General features: G+C 40.2%; 1 protein-coding gene across 1 annotated transcript in view; it reads left to right on the top strand.

The window, feature by feature from the left end:
• Window positions 1-751: 751 nt before the first annotated feature.
• LOC140739308 (testican-1-like) overlaps window positions 752-20,459 on the top strand; it is a 463,661-nt gene continuing 443,953 nt past the window's right edge. The window contains exons 1-2 of the mRNA XM_073067476.1: window positions 752-902; window positions 1,010-1,171. Of these exons, the coding sequence (XP_072923577.1) occupies window positions 1,010-1,171 (162 nt within the window). The 5' untranslated portion in view covers window positions 752-902. The remainder of the gene's footprint in view (window positions 903-1,009; window positions 1,172-20,459) is intronic.

Genomic DNA, 20,459 nt, shown 5'->3' on the forward strand with positions numbered 1-20,459 from the left:
CTTAAAAACGAATTAGGCTTGAACTTCAACATCAGGAGTTGTCGATTTACACCGAGGTGTCTTTAAATACTTGCGTAACTGCACAAGACTGTACCACATTAACGACTGAAGAGCGAAAGGTTCTAACAACGCGTTTTATCAATAATTTGTTTTTGGTAGTGAAGTTGGGATTCTACTTTTAAACTGTTGCCCAGGATTACTTAATCATCTGCGATTATGAAATGGCGTATGCAGTTATTTCAGTGCACTTCCCAGTGAATAAATAACGCTTAGGTGAAAGGAAAATATAGAACACTGGATAAGTTTGCCCCGCACAACATAATTGTACCTGTTCTATTGCAAACTTTCCCTCTGGCCAGTATGCTTAGTTCTTGAAACAGACTATACTGACTACAGAATGAGCATTTCGTACTGAATCGATTACACTTTTGTACTCTTTCACTGTTTATGTCAGGAATGATATTTTTATGGATCATATCCTTGTAACTGGCGTTTCATAACTGGTGTTTATATCAATAGTTAAGTTATAATGCTCAATTTCGATGAGATGTGGAAGCAGCACGCCACTGTAATTGGATTTTTTTTCTAATAATGGAAACAATAGCAGTCGGCCTCATTGTTGACGGTAAAACCAGCCTGCAACCTCAAAACATTTAAAGAAATAGGCAAAATAAAGAAAAGGACAAGTGACAATACAGCGACGTCAGTGGCCGTGTGTTGCCGTATTAATTACACACGCTGGTTGTGAGGTGGCGCCCCATCGTGTGTTAATACACGGTGATCGATGTCTCATGTGCTGGGCTTATTCCCAAAGCCATCTGCACCATCACAAAGCGCCAGTCAAATAGGCTGGCTCGTTCCTCTCGCTCAGAAAGAGCAGAGCTATCCGCACAGCCAACAAGGTGAGCTGCAAAGATTAAGATTATTTCCTCATCAGTGACGGGAGAGCTAATTACCCCGATAGTTGTTGTTGCTGCTGCCTTTTGAGTACGAATCCTGTATTTTCCAGATGCTAGCTACTCTGCTGGGTGTTTTCATCGCGGCTTCCTTCGAAGTTGAAAGCAGGCGTCCAGAAGCGACCAATGCTGTCAGTTTCCTGGATAATGAGAAATGGTTGACCACTGTCTCACAATATGACAAGGAGCTCAAATACTGGAACAAATTCCGGGATGTAGGTATCTTAAAATCTGTTAAATGTGGAGTTGTGTGTTTTCTCGGCTTTATGTGGTTAACACATGCTACGTCGCTTTACACAAAAGAGATGCTGATACTGCATTTACAGTGATGAGGGCTGAATGAAACACATGGGAACTGTGAACTGGTACATATCATAAATAAATATAAGACACGAAATGATTTTCTGTTAAACGAATCTGTCGCCGATTTAAATATATTGCGCTTCTACAATTGTGTTAGTATGTTAAAATTGCGTAGTTACAGGCTTCAGCTGGTGTTTAATAGTTGTGATAAGTATGAAAGGTATTTGCTGGTTAATTTGAAAACTATGTCCTTCACATTTGTCAAGTGTGCAATAACAGTAATTTATGTATTCTGGATAAGTTTCTTTCTATGCTAAAATTACATTTTAGGTGTAGTGGGATATTACATTCTGTAGGTAGTAAAATGTGTATCCTGCACCTTAGTTGTAAATCTATATTATTCCTGGTACATAGATAAAAAGGAGAAGACTGCAACTTCAGTCGCCACAAAGGGTTACATTGGTGTCCATTTGTAGGAAACTTATGCTAAAGAACCATGGAGTATGATGCTTGTCCCAAGGTTGCTTGATTAACCACTTCATGAGTGCAATTATTGCTAAAGTGGATAGGAAATGGATAAGATTCAGCATGCTTGAAAATTGATTAGAATGTCTAAATGCAAACCAAATTGACTCGTTGATAATAAATTGGTTTTCCTAAATTTATACAAACTCTACCACTGATTTTCAACCATTATTGTAAGTTTTAAGCACTATGCAGTTTTAAAATTATATAACATTTTTGCATTGATGTAATTTTTGAAAATGATGTAGTCTCTATGCTTAGGAAGTATAATGTGCATTAATATTTAAAATTGGCTTTGAATCAAAGTGTTTTTAAGCTGCGTGTTAGATTTACCAGTCAATATCAGGAAGTCCTCTCCAACACTCAACTAATTCTCATTGAAACATTTTCCTCCAAGCATTTGCACATCACTTTATTCTGATTTAGAAATGAGGTTTCCCACTGAACAGAAGAATAAAATCTCATTGAAAGCTTTTATGTTTTATTTGTTTTCTGTGCTGGCTTGGTTCCAGTGCGTGCTCTGATTTTGTCTGTTCTGCTTTCCATCTTATCTATAGCACCAATATTCATTGAATTAGTGTTGTACATTTCACTTATCTAACAAAATTTGTAGTTAATTCTGTGTCTTGAAGTAGCCTTAAGGTACTAAGCTGAAAAGCATTGTCATGAAATTGGGAAGTAAGGATGAATACCCACAACACTGTGGGTGAATGTAAAGAAGCTCTGTTTGAAACCATTTGTATGAGGTCGAATTTCTTAGTGAACTTTGGGAAGAAACCACTAAATGATGATTAACTTTCATTTTTGATTTTGGTAGTATTTTATATGGAAAAAAATGAGTGTTAACTGAACATGACACTGTGCCAAAGGCACAATAAATGTAGACAATGTAGACATCCAAAGAGAAGTGCTTCTAATCTGGCCGCTTTCTTGTCAAAAACAGTTGATTATACATAGATTTTGTAATATTTATTTTAATATATGGTGTTGATACATAAAGAAACAACATAACTGTTTTTAATCAAAATAGAAGAATTTTTGTCTTATTTTGGGGGTGAAAACTTGAGGAATAAAATATAAACATATCAAGGGTGACAGTGTTTTCCAGATGAAGATAATGTGCTCTCCACGTGAATCCAAGGCAGCAGATCAATTACACAAGATTGATTTTTTTTCTATGCCTTTGTTCAGCCATCGTTAACTCTTGGTTCTACCTGTGGCTCTAAGAAGGACAGACAGGTTTCATTAAGCCAAAATGGAGTGCTTCTCAGTCTTGTTGAAAAATTTGAAATACTGGTTAAGTAAGACATCCAAAAAAAACCTATTGTAATCACATCACTATAACCAGAGGGAAGCAAGCTAGTGAATGGTCATTTGCTGTAACATTGTGTTTTCATCATTGTACAGATTATGAAATCAAAGTGTGAAGTCTCAATATGTGTCAAATAATAGGAAAATATACTTTTTTGTCTTTCTTAAATGCAACTTAAAATCTTATATTTTGGTTCTAATTTATTGTTTCCAGTTCTTTTTTCTGTACAGTTGCCAAAATCCACCTATAAATCAATATCTTGAGGCCCTGGAGTCCCCCGATTAAAACAATTTATAATTCATGTTTATCATTTATGGTGACAATGGCAGTCTTATCAATATGAACAAGTGATAGATTTAATTGGAAAATAATTCTTTTTTTAAAAAAAAGAAATCCAGCAACCCAAGAAGATCTAGCTTCTAGATTGCTAAAAGATAGTTTGTGTTCATTTTTTTTATTAGTTCATAACAGAGTGCAGTCTGTTCTTAGCTGGTAGGGAAGCCCAAGCCCAGTGCAATCTTGGCAGCAGGATACTTGTCTCATTTGTTTTTAAAATAAATGTGCCTGGTGTGCAGACTGATTTAGCAACTTAAAAGCGATGCAAAATTCACTAAGGTTTAACAAAAGCTACTGCTCAATAAGAAATATTGGCCTAGAACTTATGTTGAACAGTGTTTCAGAATTCTATTACAAACTTTAAAAGATAATGCTAAATGCAATCAAGCACCCCATGCACCTGTCCTATCCTTATAGAAGTTGGATAGATGTGGATTCACCATGATGCATATTTGACATTAGCACTGTTATCAGAAGGTCTGCTGTACTTATTTTGGTAGCACATATGCGGAATTATTCTGCATCTTATGAATGCAGAATGACATGGGTTCGGCACACCGAGGGAACGCTTAAATGGAAGTTTAACAGCAGGTTTCTCTTGTTTTAAAGAGCTTGAGGTATCCTCCTTCCTTATATTTTCTTTGTTCTTTACATCTTCTGAACCCACACTTCTCACATCCATATGCTCCATCCAACACCTCTCCACATTGCCCAAACTCCTGACTGTATCCACAATAAGACCTTAAACAACTGTGACCTACATTGCTAATCCCTGTGTAAGTTTCTCCATGACTGATTTATTCTATCATCGACTTCCAGCACAGCATTGCTTTAATCTGTGTTTCTGGGTGCCTTATGATTTCTATTAAATTCAAATTATTAGAAAGCAGTGAACCAGGATTTTATAAAGGGCTGAAGGGCAGCCAAAAATGAATCCATACAAAAGTATAAAATTATAGTACTGGGTTAGCAAACTAATGGTATGAGTTTAGCATAGCAAGCATATTATGTTTCAATTTAATAACTTAATAGTTTCTGGCCTAGCAGCATGAAAAATATGAACATTGCAACTAACCTTCAAGGCAGGTTACAGTGCCTATAAAGAGTATTCACACCCCCGGGAGTTTTTGTTTTATTATTTTACAACATTAAATCGCAGTGGATTTAATTTGGCTTTTTTTGACACTGATCAACAGAAAAAGACTTTCATGTCAAAATGATAAAAGAGCTCTACAAAGTGATCTAAGTTACTTACAAAACATAAAATAATTGCATAAGTATTCACCCCCTTAAAGTAAGTATTTAGTAAATGTGGCTTTGGCAACAATTATTGCCTTGAGTCTGTAGATAGGTCTCTATCAGCTCTGCACATCTGGACACTGCAACTTTTCCCTTCTTTACAAAACTGCCAAAGCTCTGTAAGATTGCATGGGGATCATGAGTGAACAGCCTTTTCAAGCCCAGTCACAAATTCTCAATTGGATTGAGGTCTGGACTCTGACGTGGCCACTCCAGGACATTAACTTTGTTGTTTTTAAACCATTGCTGTGGAACTTTCGCTTTGTAGTCTGGGGTCAATGTCTTGCTGGAAAACAAATCTTCTCCCAAATTGCAGTTTTTCTTCACCAACCTTCCAGGGCCTGTTGCAGTGAAGCATCCCCACAGCATGATGCAGCTACTACCATGTTTCATGGCAGAGATGGTGTGTTTTTGATGATGTGCGGTGTTGGCTTTTGCCAAACATAGCATTTGGTCTGATGGCCAAAAAGCTCAATTTTGGTTTCATCATTCTTCTGGCTGACTGCAGAGTCTCTCACATGCCTTCAGGCAAAATCCAGCTGAGATTTCCTGTGAGTTTCTTCCATAAAGCTGCAAATGGTGTCATCGTTGTGGCTATCCCTCGAGGTTGAAGATGATGGTCTTCATTCCATTCATCTATCACAGAACAAAGACGCCTGTGCATGTATTTGTTTAACATGTACCTGATGTTGTACTCCAAGAAGCACATGATACTTTGCAAATCAACCATCTGATTCCAATGGCATGGAAACCACGACGATTGGAGCTGATGGATTTGTTGCAGCCTCCATCCGCCTTCACAGCCGTTGAGTTCGAAGTAACTTTGTCTGCCTGTTCCACCGTTGAGGTCTTGGATGGATTGTTCTTTGTCAGGGACCTCACCCTTGACCTTACAGCCATGGGTGACCCTACCAGGAGCATAGCTCCAGACGGCATCACTCTCGGGACCACACAAGCTTCTCCATCACGACAAGGTGACAATCCACGGTGTAGCACCCAGGCAACAGATGTATGTGCAGTCTCTCCCATCTCAGCCACTGAAGCTTGTAACTCCTCCAGAGTTGTCATAGGTCTTTTGGTTGCCTCCCTCACTAGTCCCCTTCTTCCACAATCACTCAGTTTTTGAGGATGGCCTGCTCTGGGCAGATTTACAGCTGTGCCATATTCTCTCCGTATATCCATGATTGACTTTACTGTACTCCAAGGGATATTCAGTGACTTGGAAATTTTCTTGCATCCATCTCCTGACTTGTGCTTTTCAATAACCTTTTTGCAGAGTTGCTTGGAGTGTTCTTTTGTCTTCATGGTGTAGTTTTTGCCAGGATACTGACTCACCAGCAGTTGGACCTTCTATTTCTGGCAGTTTAGAGGCATCTAGGCATATTACTGCCTTCCGCAGGATGTATAATTAATTATAGAATTTCAAGAAACTCAATTTCTTGAATATAAACTAGTCACACGTAGACACTGAATAATAAACTCTTCAATCAGATGGTGGATCTCTTGGTGGCCAAACAAAGATTTAATAGAAAACCAAAATACATTTAAGTCAGACAATATGCTTCTCTCAGTTTTATATCGATTACAACTCAGCAAAACATGCTGAACTGTCTCTGGACTACCAGTCACATAATCCAGTTGGATGTTTTCCTATTATCTTTAAGTAATAGTTTAGCCCACAATGCCCCAGCCTAAGTCTTGTTAATTTCACCATATCTCTATGATTTAAAGAGTAACAGTCGAGACCTTTTTAACTAGTGGGTGACCAGAAAAGAAATGCCTTGCCTTTAATTCATTTTTCCAATTCTCCTGCCACTTCTTCTCTATACCTTTTTTGTTTTTAAAATCCTACTTCTCAATTCTGCTCTGCCTAGCGGTGCTCTAATTCCTACTTGCCCACTCTGTAAGGAAGACTACAATTTCATTTCCCTCCACCCCAGCATGCCCAGATATCCATGTAGATCTGACTTCACAACCCATCTTCCCTACTCTATACAAAACTAAGAGAATCTCAATAACTATGTCAGGATGAGCTTTCGATTTATTCCCTTTTATAGCCTCTAAGGCAGCAGCAGAATCTGAACAGATGATAACCTTGCATGGTTGAGAGTCTTCTTTCCACCACATTGAGACACGTACATCCCAAATCCTGCCATACTGCTCTCTGGGTTCACTGAACCATCAGTAAAAATCTTCAGATAAGATCCCCATTTATTAATTAAATATTCATTTACGATCGACACTGTTGAAATTGCTCTGCTTCCTTGAAGCTGAAAAAGGAGGAATAGGTCTACTTCTGGTTCTGGCAAAAGCCAAAAAGGAATGGGTGGCAAGCAAATTTGGTCAGCTATGTCTTCCTGAATCAGTTTCAATTTCACAGCCCAGATATTAACCATATCTAAAATTGGATATCTTTTAATTTTACTTTGGCGCTCCGTCTCCTGCAAAAGACATTTTGAAGGACAGCTGTAATTGAAGCCATTTAGTTTTGCCCAAAACTGCAGGCCCAACTTAACTCGTCTTAAATGTACAGGTGCTTCTCCCATCTCCACACATAATGCAGGGACTGATGTTTTAAAAGCTCCACAACAGAGTCTAAGTGCTTTGGACTGCACAGTGTCTGATTTTTCAAGCACTGCCGTAACAGTAGAACCATAAGCAATACAACCATAATCAATAACTGATCTAATCATAGCTAGATATATTAAGTACATAGTTTCCCGCCCTGGTCCCCAGTCACATCCAGCAATGCTACTCATAACATTTAAAACTTCCTCACACTTTTCAATTGTTTTATTTATATGAACCCTCCAAGTAAGTCTTTCATCAAACCAGACACCTAAAAACTTGAATACCTTGACTTTTTCTAATGGAGAATCATATAGACACAATTCACAATCAGGAATCTTTCTTCTAAAGCCAAAAAGCATATATTTGGACTTAAAGGCAGAAATCCTGACACCCCATTTACTTGCCCATTTTTCAATTGATCTTAAAGCCTTTTGTACCTACTTTAATATATACTTGATGTTTCTTCCTCTTTTCCAGATTGCACCATTGTCTGCAAACAATGATTTGCCAAATCCTGTCCTAACCTGTTCAAAGATATCGTTTATCATGACATTAAAAAGAACTGCACTAACGATGCTTCCTTGAGGGGTACTATTATCTATTTTAACTGACTTGGAGCTTGTTCCACCTATTCTTACTTGAATTGTCCTTAAGAAAATCTTTGATCCAATTAAAAATTCTACCTCTCATTCCTGTATCAGAGTTTAATTAATAAACCATCCTTCCATAGTGAGTCGTATGCTCTTTCAATATCTGGAAATACACTTACCATTACTTCTCTATTTTGAAATGCATTTTTAATATCATGATCTAAAAGAGCAACAGATTCCGTTGTTGATCTTCCAGTTCTAAAACCATTTTGATAGGCAGCAAAATGTCCCTTACTTTCTAAAAAAAAATAAACAAGTCTGTTGGTGACCATTTGTTCTATAGATTTACAAAGCACTGATGTTAAAGCTATGAGCCGATACAAACTATGACTAGAAGTGTCTTTACCTGGCTTTAAACCTGGAACTACCACTGCAGGCTTCCATTCTACTGGTAATTTTCCTTTTTTCCACACTGAATTAAACAAAGCTCGCATTTCTATTAATACAGAGTCATCCAAATGCTTAAGCAATTCATAACACAGTTCATCCCTACCAGGAGAAGTGTTTGAACCTGATTGGACAGCTTCCTGCTATTCCTGAAGGGAGAGAAACAAATTTATGGAGCTATTATCATCCAAACTCCTGTCTAATTTCCAACTTTCCTTTAACATAATTTCCCTTCCCAAATCACCCGACTCTCCAGAACTGTAACGCTTGGAACACCTCTACAAAGATATCAGCCTTTTCCTTGTCGGTTACAGCTTTAATATCTCCTTCCAGCAAAGCTGGGATAGATGGGTTTTCTATATATCCCTGACATTCTGTGAAAGATCATCCATAGCTGCTTTGTAGGTGTCTCAGGGCCCAGGGTTCCACAAAATCTTCTCCAACTATCCCTCTTTGCATTTTTAATTACTCTCCTTGCTACTGCTCTTTCCTTTTTATTCTCCATAACATTATCTAACACTGGGTACATACTTAATTTCCTGTAAGCCCTATTTCTGTTTCTTACTGCTATATCACAATTTTTATTCCACCACAGAACTAATTCTCAAGCCTCAGAAACATTCCATAGTGGAATAGTCAACTGAGCAACTTTATGAATTATAGAACAGAGGGATTCATTCCAATCATCTAAGGAGCCCTCGCTATCAGTCTCTTCTATTATATCCACAGCTTTCTCCTGGTACTCATCCCAATGGGCCAATGAAAAATTATACCTAGCAGCCCTCTCCTCAACTTCTACTATCAAATTTCTACCAAATCTACATAATATAGGATATAGTGATCACCTCCTAGTGTGTATCTGTCCATAACATCCCATTCCCCAATCCTAGCTAAGTTTGAGGAAGTGATTGATAAGTCTAAGTGACTACAAGTATTCTTTACAATATTAAATCTTGTAGGCCTTCCATCGTTTAGAAGTACCGTGATGTATTTATCGAGAAACTCCTCTACTACCGTTCCATTACTATCTTTACTTTCACTACCCCACATAGGATTATGGGCATTGAAATCTCCAACCCAGATTACTGTTCATAATTCTCCAACCTTGTTCATAATTCCATCAAAATCTGATAACATCATATTACACAGATTATAAAAGTTAATCAGTTGTTTGACCACGAGAACTCCAAACCTCCACAGCCACAATTTCAAGGTTAGATTTAAAATCAAGTCTTCTAAACAGAAGTCCTGTTTTTATGAAAGTTGCACATCCTCCACCAGATTTACCCGTTCTGTCAGCTCTCAAACTATCATATCCAGGGATCACAAAATCTACATGAGGCTTTAACCATGTCTCTTGTGTACAGATCAAATCAGGCTTATCTTTAAAAGTTCCAACAAATCTTAATTCTTGACCATTTGCAATTAAACTTCTTGCAATCCATTGTAATAATAAAAACATCCAAATACTAATTATTGGCCTCCATACTCTCTGACCCCAACAATTGGGAAGTATTCAGTGGTTATTTGTCTCTCATATACGCATGTAACTTTTCCAGTAAAACCTGTTTCATATCAAGGAATCTCTCTGCAGCTCCAAAAACTACTTTTATTATATTCGACCTCTTGGTTGTAGTTTTAGCCCCGACCAGTACATCAACAACAAATGCCAAAAAAGTCTCTTTAGTCATCAACATGTCTGAAGGAACCATAGTTGGAGAACGCGGAATGTGCTGACTCCCCATCATTCCAATCTTTACTTATCCTTTCCTCTCTATCAACCTTCTTTACTGCCTCAGCATATGATATTTTTTATTGGTTACTAACAACCTGAATCTGCTTTGCCTTAATAAAATTCTCACATCCTCTGATCACCGCTACGTGGTCCCCTCCACAGTTACTGTATTTCGGTACTGCTGCCTTGCACACTTTAATATCATGATCCTCTTCAGATTTCACACATCTTCTTTTACTTCAACACGAACCAGCAATGTGTCCAAATCTCTGGCAATTATAACAATGCAAGGGAGGTCTAATAAATTCTCTAACTTGATAAGACATGCTCCCAAGATGGACTCTAGTTGGAAGAACATCATCTGCAAAAACCAGTAGGACAGGAGAATCCCAATCACCTCCTTTTCTTGATTTTAATCACTTGGCTTCAATCACTCAACCACCTTTAATATTGTCCAAAATTTCCTTTTCAGTCATGCCAGACCAAATACCATACACTACCCTACTAACTCCCTTTCTTTCAGAGTAATACACTCCACTTTCACAACCTGTTTTCCCGCCGTTTTAGCACTACTATATCGGTCAACATCTTTGCAACAAATTTTCAGCAATCTGTTATACAAAATCTTGGCCTGAAATCCTTTATCTCTAATGTTGCTGCCACTTTCAAAGGATTAAGAGTTCTACAGAACTACAAATTCCTCCGAGTCACCCATTTTCCTCAATTTGTTGTCCCCTATTACATCTGGTCTTTCACTTGATGCACCTCTCTTTTGGCTACCCTTACTTCTGGAGACTCCCACCCTCCCCCCTCCCCACTCCCCCTCCCCCCTCCCCCCCCTCCCCCCCCTCCCCCCCCTCCCCCCCCTCCCCCCTCCCCCTCCCCCCTCCCCCCTCCCCCTCCCCCCTCCCCCCTCCCCCTCCCCCTCCCCCTCCCCCCCTCCCCCCTCCCCCCCTCCCCCCCTCCCCCCCCTCCCCCCCTCCCCTCCCCCCTCCCCCCTCCCCTCCCCCCCTCCCCCCTCCCCCCTCCCCCCCTCCCCTCCCCCCTCCCCCCTCCCCTCCCCCCCTCCCCCCCCCTCCCCCCTCCCCCCTCCCCTCCCCCCTCCCCCTCCCCCCTCCCCCCCCTCCCCCCCCCTCCCCCCTCCCCTCCCCTCCCCCCTCCCCTCCCCTCCCCTCCCCCCTCCCCCCTCCCCCCTCCCCCCTCCCCCCTCCCCCCTCCCCCCTCCCCCCTCCCCCCTCCCCCCTCTCCCCTCTCCCCTCCCCCTCCTCCCCCTCCTCCCCCTCCTCCCCCTCCTCCCCCTCCTCCCCCTCCTCCCCCTCCTCCCCCTCCTCCCCCTCCTCCCCCTCCTCCCCCTCCCCCCTCCTCCCCCCTCCCCCTCCCCCTCCCCCTCCCCTCCCCTCCCCCATTTGCAGCCATAGACTACAAACTAACCCTTTCAAACTACTAGGCTGAATAAAAGGAAAGAAAATAAATTAATAAAATACGTAAAATTAAACAAACTGGCCAACCAAAAGTCAAGGGAACCCACCACTGATCAAACATCAAAACTATACTCTCCCCCGCCCCCAGCAGTTTGACCTTCCAGACACAGGTGTATTTTTACTACAATCAATTGAAACACCTTGACTGCACAGGTGATCTCCATTTAACTAATTATGTCACTTCTGAAAACCAATTGGCTGCACCAGTGATTTGGTTTATCATATTAAAGAGGGGTGAATACTTATACAATCAATTATTTTGTGTTTTATATTTGTAATTAATTTGGATCACTTTGCAGAGACCTGTTTTCACTTTGACACAAAAGAGACTTTTTCTGTTGATCAGTGTCAAAAAAGCCAAATTAAATCCACTGTGATTCAATGTTGTAAAACAATAAAACATAAAAACTCCTGGGGTGGAGGGAGGGGAGGTGAATACTTTCTATAGGCACTGTAACCCTACCCATATTTTATGTGAATCTAGACTTCGTTGTGTAGATAACCTGAATGAGACCTGAAAACTAGAAAGATGTTCAGTTGACAAGAAATACAAGAAGATACAAATCATCATAAATATGACCTGATACAATTGATTCATCGAGACGAAAGTACCTGAAACTGAAACACAACATAAATAAAAGTCAGTCAAACTTGGATGATATAGTCTAAGGTTGCCCTAATTTTGCGCACTAATCCAAATTGTCAATGTTGGAGATTTCTTATGACTTATTGGTACAAAATGATACACAGAGACCTCTTCAATTCCAGATGATTATCTTGTCCTTTAAGTGTTTCAAAAAGATCATTTCGTTATTAAGGTTTGGAAGAAAAATTACTTGGTTGTGAATAATTTCATGAAGGAGAAAAGATAGATTACTGTATGCAATGAGCAAAGTACATGAAATGCTGAGGAATTCAGCAGGACAGGAGCACCTGTGGAGGGAAATGAGTAGTTGACATTTTGAGCTAAAATCTAATATCGGGGTATTTTGTGTGAGTTGCTCCAGGTTTCCAGCATCTGCAGAATATCTTGTGTTACAGAGTACTCTGGTCATTGGTTGTACCGTGCCTAGTTTTGAGGGTCAGAAAACTGATGTCTATCTAGACTATTGGACAAGTATCTCACTTTACAAATTCACTCATTAGATAATTGTGTACCGTAAGATATAGAAGCAGAATTAGGCCATTTGGCCCATTGAGTCTGCTCTGCCATTTCCTAGAATATGTACACAATGCTGGAAGAACTCAATAGGTCAGGCAGCATCCGTGAGAAAAGAGTAGCCAATGTTTTGGGCCGAGACCCTTCATCAGGAATGGGACCCTGAAACCATATTTTATTTTATTCACATAAAATATGGGAAGTGAAATGTTGGTGACTCTTTTCTCACGGATGCTGCCTGACCCGCTGAGTTCTTCCAGCGTTGTGTACGTATTCCTTGATCCACAGCATCTGCAGTTTTATTTTTGTTTTCTGCCATTTCCTCATGGCGGGTCCATTTTCCCTCTCATCCCCAATAGCTGCCTGTGGCAACAAATTCCACAGATTCACCATTCTCTGGCTAAAGAAATTCCTCCTCATCTCCGTCTTAAAAGGCTGCCTTTCTTAGTCAGTGCCCTTTGCTTTGGACTCCCAGGCCATAAGAATCACCCTCTCCATATATGTATACTCTTATCAAGGCCCTTCAAATTTTGATAGCTTTGAATGAGGTCTCCCTGAATGCTCTAAAAATATTCACAGGAAAACTGAATTTATTTTTAGATAGCTTTGACAGAAATGAGTTGGAATGTTTAGACATCAGCCATCTGCACCATAACTCCACCATTTACTTAATTCCTAGTGGATTATTTAAGATGCTTTTCAGATAGTTTATCAAGCATTGCTAAGTTTCTGTTGTATAAATTGAGTCACCTGCTTCTAATACTATTCAGCATTGATGACTAGGATACTCCCTTATGTGCTCTTGGCAAGTACCCAACAGTTGCTACAGATGAGGAATGCTGGATGGACCGAAAGTTTCTTAGCTGCAGATAATGGAGGAAGAGAAGATTCATAACTGCAAAGCAGTGCACAAGTGGAATGCTTAACATTGCAAACTCAAGTGCCCCAAGCTCTGATCTGTTCTTTCAAAACACACCATGTATTCATCTCTTGACTTGCCTTAACTCCTATGCACTGTTCCATTTCCTGCTTTTGTAACTTATTGTTTGCTGATAATTGTGTTATGTTTTTGTAACATTCTACAGTGATTCTGATCTTTTTTGCTTTGACCGAACTGCAGAAATACTGTAGAAACCTCCTCAGGATCTAATTTGTTGTAGTTGTTTGTGTTACAGTTTGTTACTGGAAGAAATGAATTGATACTAAAGGCAATGTGATTGTCTGGCAGTTCAAAGTATTCTCTTACTGGTTTAAAATAAATCGGATCACAAATTCAGCTGCCTGTGATGATGTTCATAGTGGCTATTGTTTGTTCTTTTGGTGAATAAATATCATCTTCATGCTGAAAACATCTTCACAATGTACTGTATGATTAAAATAGAACACTAACAGCGTCTGGTTCAGCTTTCTCTCAATGCTTGCCCTAAGTTCAGGACAATGTTCAGCTTTCAGGGGATAGGTAGCATCACTTTGTTATCAAGGTCCTGTGGTCACTGAGGCTGAAAATGTAATGATCGTCCACATAAATACTGTGGTTAAATGAGCATCTTAGAGCTAGTTATTCTGTGATGTGACTCACTTCATGACTGCATGTAAAAGGCACAAATCAAGACTCGATTGTTATATTCCTATTTGCTTGTTTGCTTGCAGCTCAAGTGGCTCAAGACCATTTAGAAAAAGCAGCCTGCCTAATTGCCACTATCTTTCACTGAAATATTAGCTTTTTTTTCCCTTCATTGGTCTCCATTGCAGCAGTATATACTGTCCGCAGTAACTCATCAAGACTTCAATGCTGCCTCTATAACCTGGAAGAACAGACAACAGACATGGATTCCCCTACCCCACCAACATGCTCCAAGTTCCTCTCCACATCAAAGTATTGAATGTTCAGTTATGTTTCTTTGTTAGTGGATCAAACTCCCCACCCCCCATGTGGTTCAAACTCCACCTCCTCGAGGACAATCAGATATAGGTAACAAATGGAAATATAGCCAGTGTCATACACATCTCATTATGAAAAAATGAGATGCATTGCTGTGGAGTATAATATATGCTAATTATTTCATCGTTTGTCAGTTATTAGTTTATGATTGGAATGTTCCTTTCCAATGTAAGAAGGATTTCATGATTTACTTTATGAATAACTTGCTAGAAGATATAATAAAGCGTACTCAAGTAACAGAATTGAAGAAGTTCTGATTTCTCTTTGGAGTTTGGAAGAATGAGAGGTGGCCTTACTGAGCCACATTAAATCCTAAGGAGGCATGACAGGGTAGCTGTTGAGATGTTTACATCAATTCGTAGTCTTGAACAAGATAAGGGTGATTATTTAATGTGGAGAAATTCCTTTACACAAAGTGTGGTGTGTCTCTGGAATTCTCGATCCAAGGGGTTTTGTAGGGGCTAGATAATTCAGAAGTAGAGTCGATTACACTTCATTAGGACACAATGGGGCCAGTACCTTTCAGCCCATTTAAAAGTCTGCCCCAATGAGCTGAAGTTAATAGTTAAAAAGGGATTAAAAAAAAGACAAACTGAGTAACCAGTTATGTATTTAAATAAGATACAGAGCAAATGAGAACACTACCAATGCTAATACAGTACTGTGAAACTGTTATTAGTTCCTAATAGTTATCACAGAAGAATTCATCCAGTGTATGCTGTGGTGTTCTTTTGACTGGCTGTACATGAGTGCAGGTAATGGGCTCCCTTCATACAATGCTTTCAATGACTGCATCCTTTAAATCTTCATTTTCATTGCAGCTTTCAAGATGATTTTTGATGGCTTCAAGTTCTTCATAGTTCCTAAATTGTTGAAGTAGTAAAATAATTTAATATTCACTCAGGTGTGTCTGATATTTCCGAGCTTGAATGCTTGAACTTCAGTGAGCAAAACAGTTCTAAATTGTCTGGGTGATTGCTTCTCACCAACTATCAGTGAAAAAACACTGTTTTTAATACAAACGTGCACAACCAATCCTATTTTAAAAACTGTTTGTGCTAAGCTCAGTGTAGAGTTTAATGGTAACACAAGTGCATGTGACTGACACTGGTTAGAACCTGTTCAGCAAAAGTCTCCTGTCGTAATTAAGTGGCAGAGTGTCCCAAATAAATGAGGGGAATCCTGGCAATTTTCTTGATTTGATTTCTTGATTACTTTTGTTAGAGTTGTCCCAAATAAGTGGCTGCCTGATTGATTGATGGCCCAATTAACCAGAATCCACTGCATTTAAGTAGAGTAGGTAATTTATTTTTGAAGGTTGGGGAAATATTTGACAATGGGGAAACTGGCACGTGACTCAGATTGGGGGGGGGGGTGGCATTGGGCATGCAGATTATCTGTTTGCTCCACATAGCTGACTGAGAGGTAACTTAAAACAAGGAGCCTCAGGTTCTACACCACCCGATTCAGAAATAGTGATTACCCCTCAACCATCAAGTTCTTAAACCAGAGGGAGCAACTTCACTTGCCCCATAACTGAACTGTTCCCATAACTTATGGACTTACTTTCAAGGACTCTTCTTCTCTTGTTCCTGATGTTTAATTATTATTATTGCGCAGTTTGCTGTCTTTTGCACATTGGTTGTTTAACCATCCTGTTGGGTGTAGTCTTTCATTGATTTTTTTGTTTCTTGGATTCCTGTGTATGCCCACAAGAAAACAGATCTCAGGTCATATATGGTGACATGCATGTACTCTGATAATTTATTTGAACTTTTACTTTGAACATCAACACTTCTGACGACAGCCTGGGAGACGACACTGATGTGGCTTCACCTGTCCTTCCAACGAATCTGGAAGATATTGTGGAGACAGCATTCATACTACTTTTCCTAGTGCCTGACTTCTGCTGCAAGTTGAAGGGCAGGAATTACTGCTGCCAAGTACACCAGGCCCGAAGTCCTCTTCTCCTGAATCATTCAAAGGTAGTTCTGCTCCACTGAAGATGATGATGAATGCCATGGTCAATGTCTGTTACTATTTCCCAAACCATGGGAATTGTTCACTTTCTGGCACAGTTATCATGTTTTCTAGTTTTAGCTGAAGCATTAGAGTTGGATGGCAATGTTGTAAAGATGGAGTAGACCCACTGTGGACTAGTGAACTATAGATGTTGAGCATAGACCATTCCTGTCATGTTTCAGTGAATGTATTTGCAGTTTGGCCACTGAGTGTTTACAATGCTGTCATTGTCTCCATGCTGCAGTTCAACTCGTAGAATTGCTATATGGCCTGGATCAAGTCCATTTGAAAAGGGCTGCATTGTAATATGGAGGCAGTTCAAAAGCTCTGAAAATCTAATGAGGGATATTACAGAATTGGTAACGTAAGCCTAACATAACATGAACAGAGTGCAGAAAAAAAGACTGCAAACAATCATGGCAGGACAAAGCACAGAGACAATGCAGAGGGAGAATATCCAACTTGGTGACTCCAAAAGGAATAGAAGGAAAGATTTGTGTTTTTGTTTACAAGAAGTGAAATCAAACAATATCAGAATCATTTATCATTGACGTGTCATGAAATTACTTTTGTGGCAGCAGTGCAGTGTAATACAGAAAATTGTTTTAAGTTACAGGTAGAAATATATTTCAAAATGCGCAAAAAAAGAGCAAATTAGTAATGTAGAATTCAGACTGTTCAGAAATTTGATGGCAGAGGAGGAAGAAGCTGTTTTTAAACAGAAAATGTGAAAGCAGTAATGCAAAATGGACAGAATTTAGAAACAACCAAAGTAGAGGTAATTATAACTGAGTTTATAGTATTTGGTAATGAACCAAAATACAATGTATGATTGCAATTGCTGTCGTAGTTCACAAGCATTATTAGATCTGTAATTAAACAAACTTTTGTTTGCTGAGAATATGTAGTACTACGAACTTGTATCTACGAAGACAAATATTCATGCGAAAAAAAAACTGCAGAACAAGCTGTGAAATCAAATGCATATGAAACCCATCTGAAGATTTCCTGGAAAGGATTTTTGAAATTTGAGATAGAACTCATAATGAAGAGTCTTTTGCAGACAAAGAGTCTGAGAGACTGGATAAATTGGTCAAAATTATAACTTGTCTATAAATGGTTAATGGTATAGATTTAAATGTGTAAGTATTTAGTTGCTTATGCAATCTCATATACCCAAATTGTTTGGGTTTTAGGCACTTTAAATGTGGAAAAGTAATGCAAGGAATTAAGTTCTACCACCTGGAATGGCAATTGCTACATTGCTCCAAATCTTCAGACGACACGTTAATGAGCTCCCAGCCATTCCAATACCAGTTGAATGCCAGTAGCTTCCCAGTGTGATCTCCCGCTGAGTCCTCCTTTTGCTCAGCAGACCAATGCCAGCAACTGGCTCAGATTAGGTTTGGCTCCTTGAATCAACTGCACAGACAAAATGGAGCTGAGTTGTTGGTGGCTTCCGGAGTCAGAGTTCAGTGCCGGCAGGAAGAATGAGTTCCGGTGAGCCCCTGGGTTCACAAATCAGCAAGTCTGGAGTTTCAGAACTAGTGTTCAGTGATCGGCATGTCCTGGAGTCGACGCTAAGTATCGAGGCTCAAGGATGGAGTCGAAAGTCTTTAAGTCGAGGTCTCCTGGCCAGCCAGGTCTGCGAATCTCTGAGTCCGCTAGGGAAGTCCAAGCCCAATGTCTACAAGTCCATTTGAAGCTGGAGGCCTGTCCCGGGGTTAAAGGACTGTGTACGTGCGAGGGTGGGAGGGAGGAACAGAGCTTGTTTTGTTGTTCATTATGTTCTGCCAAGCACTGTGAGTAGCAGTGTTGGTGCCAGGATATGTGGTGACACTTGTGGGCAGCCCCAAACACACCCTTGGGTGTATTGGTTGTTAACACAAATGACACATTTCACTGTATCTTTCAATGTACACATGATAAATAAACTTGAATCTTGGACTGCTTGTTCATTGGCAACGGGGCCAATTGCTTAACAATGCAGCCAACTCAGCTCTGCTTCTTTACCATCCTTCCCAAGGTGACGTCACTCGTGTATTCCTGGCTGGACTGTCTACACAGTGCAAGGAGAGTACTGAGAGGCACCCAGCAGGGAGAATTCCAGAATGTTACAGGTCTCTGTAGGAAATCCTGAACAGCGGTGCAGAGTTAGTCAGAATCACACACAACCAATTGGGAGGTGCACTGCCCCAGCACCAGCAGCAGCAGCGTCCCACTCTGGGGCTTCCACGTGAATATGCAATTAGTTCTTTGCAATAGCGCTGGCAGCAATTTGCCTCCTTTTTGTACCAGACATTGCCATTAACAAAGAGATTACAGCCTTCAACAAAAGTTCTGTTAATAGCAGCAGCACTAAAGAGACTGTAGACACAATCTGTGCCATCTATATGTTTGTTTGTCAGGGGCTTGGTGTTCAGCATCCTTCTGAAGCCAGCTGCATTTTTCTGCCATCTGCTGCCTCGTTTTGGAATATTTAATATTAATGCTGACTCTTAATGTTGATTTAAACGGAGGAGATAATAAAAACGTAGCTAATTGTGAATTTAGAAGGAATTTGTATTGCCCTTACAGTCAAAAGTCTTACAGTAATACAGCATAGAAACAGGCCCTTCGGCCCAAATAATCTATTCTGAGCACAGCATCCTCTCTACTAACCTGAGTTTCCTGCTTTCAGTCCATAACCGTGCAAGCTTCTCTCCTCCGTGTACTAATCCAAATTTACTCGACTCAACTACCTTCTCTGGCAGCTCATTTTAGGTACTGACTACTCACTGTGTAAAGAAGTCACCTCTCACACCTCTTTTAAATCTCTCCCCTCTTGTCTTGTATCTGTACCATCTGGTTTTGGATTCCACAGCCTGGGGGATTATAACCTTATCCATACCCATCATGATTTGATAAACTTCAGTGAGATCACCCATTATTCTCTTGTGCTCCAAAGATAAAGGTCCCCAGTGGTTAATTTCTCCTGCTAACTCAAGCTCTCAAGACCAGGCAGCATCCTCATAAATCTCTTCTGCACCTTGTCCAGCTTGACAAAGTCTTTCCTGTAACAGGCTGATCAAAACTGTACATAATTCTCCAAGTGTGGTCTCATCAGTGACTCGTACAACTCCAGCGTAATACCCCTGCTGCTAAACTGGGTGCCCTGCATGATGAATGGCAGCATGCTAAATGCCCTCTTCGCCACCCTGTCTATTTGTGTGGCCACTTTCAGTGATACAGCGTGTGCACTTGTGCTCTCAAGTCCCTCTGTTCCACAGCACTCCTCAGTGCTCGGCCGTTCATTGTATAGGTTCCTCCCTGGTTTGAATGTCCAGTTTGCATCACCTCTTACTGATCTAAGAAGAAATCAGTTTGTCAGTCCTCAGCACATCTCCCTCATTGATCAAGCTGTCTTTTCAAATCAGTGTAACCTGCTTCACTACTAACAAGATCCCCTAATTTAGTATTATCGGCAAACTTATTGCTCTATGATTCATTTCCAAATCATTTACATAAAGAATAAGAGGTCTAACACTGTCCCCAGGGGCACCCCATGTCACAGGCCTCTAGTCAAAGAATTGACCTTCAACCATTACCCTCTACTTCCTGTCGTCGAGCAATTCTGAAATCACCTTACTTGCATCCCTGAATATCATACAGTCTAACCTTCCAGATCAGCCTGCGTGCAGGACCTTGTCAAAGACCTGATGAAAGTCCATATAGACAATACCCACTGCCCTATCTTCATCCCCCTTAGTTACCTCTTGAAAAAAAATCTAAAAGATTCGTC

Source organism: Hemitrygon akajei, chromosome 15 (assembly GCF_048418815.1).
Source record: "Hemitrygon akajei chromosome 15, sHemAka1.3, whole genome shotgun sequence".
Taxonomy (NCBI): domain Eukaryota; kingdom Metazoa; phylum Chordata; class Chondrichthyes; order Myliobatiformes; family Dasyatidae; genus Hemitrygon; species Hemitrygon akajei.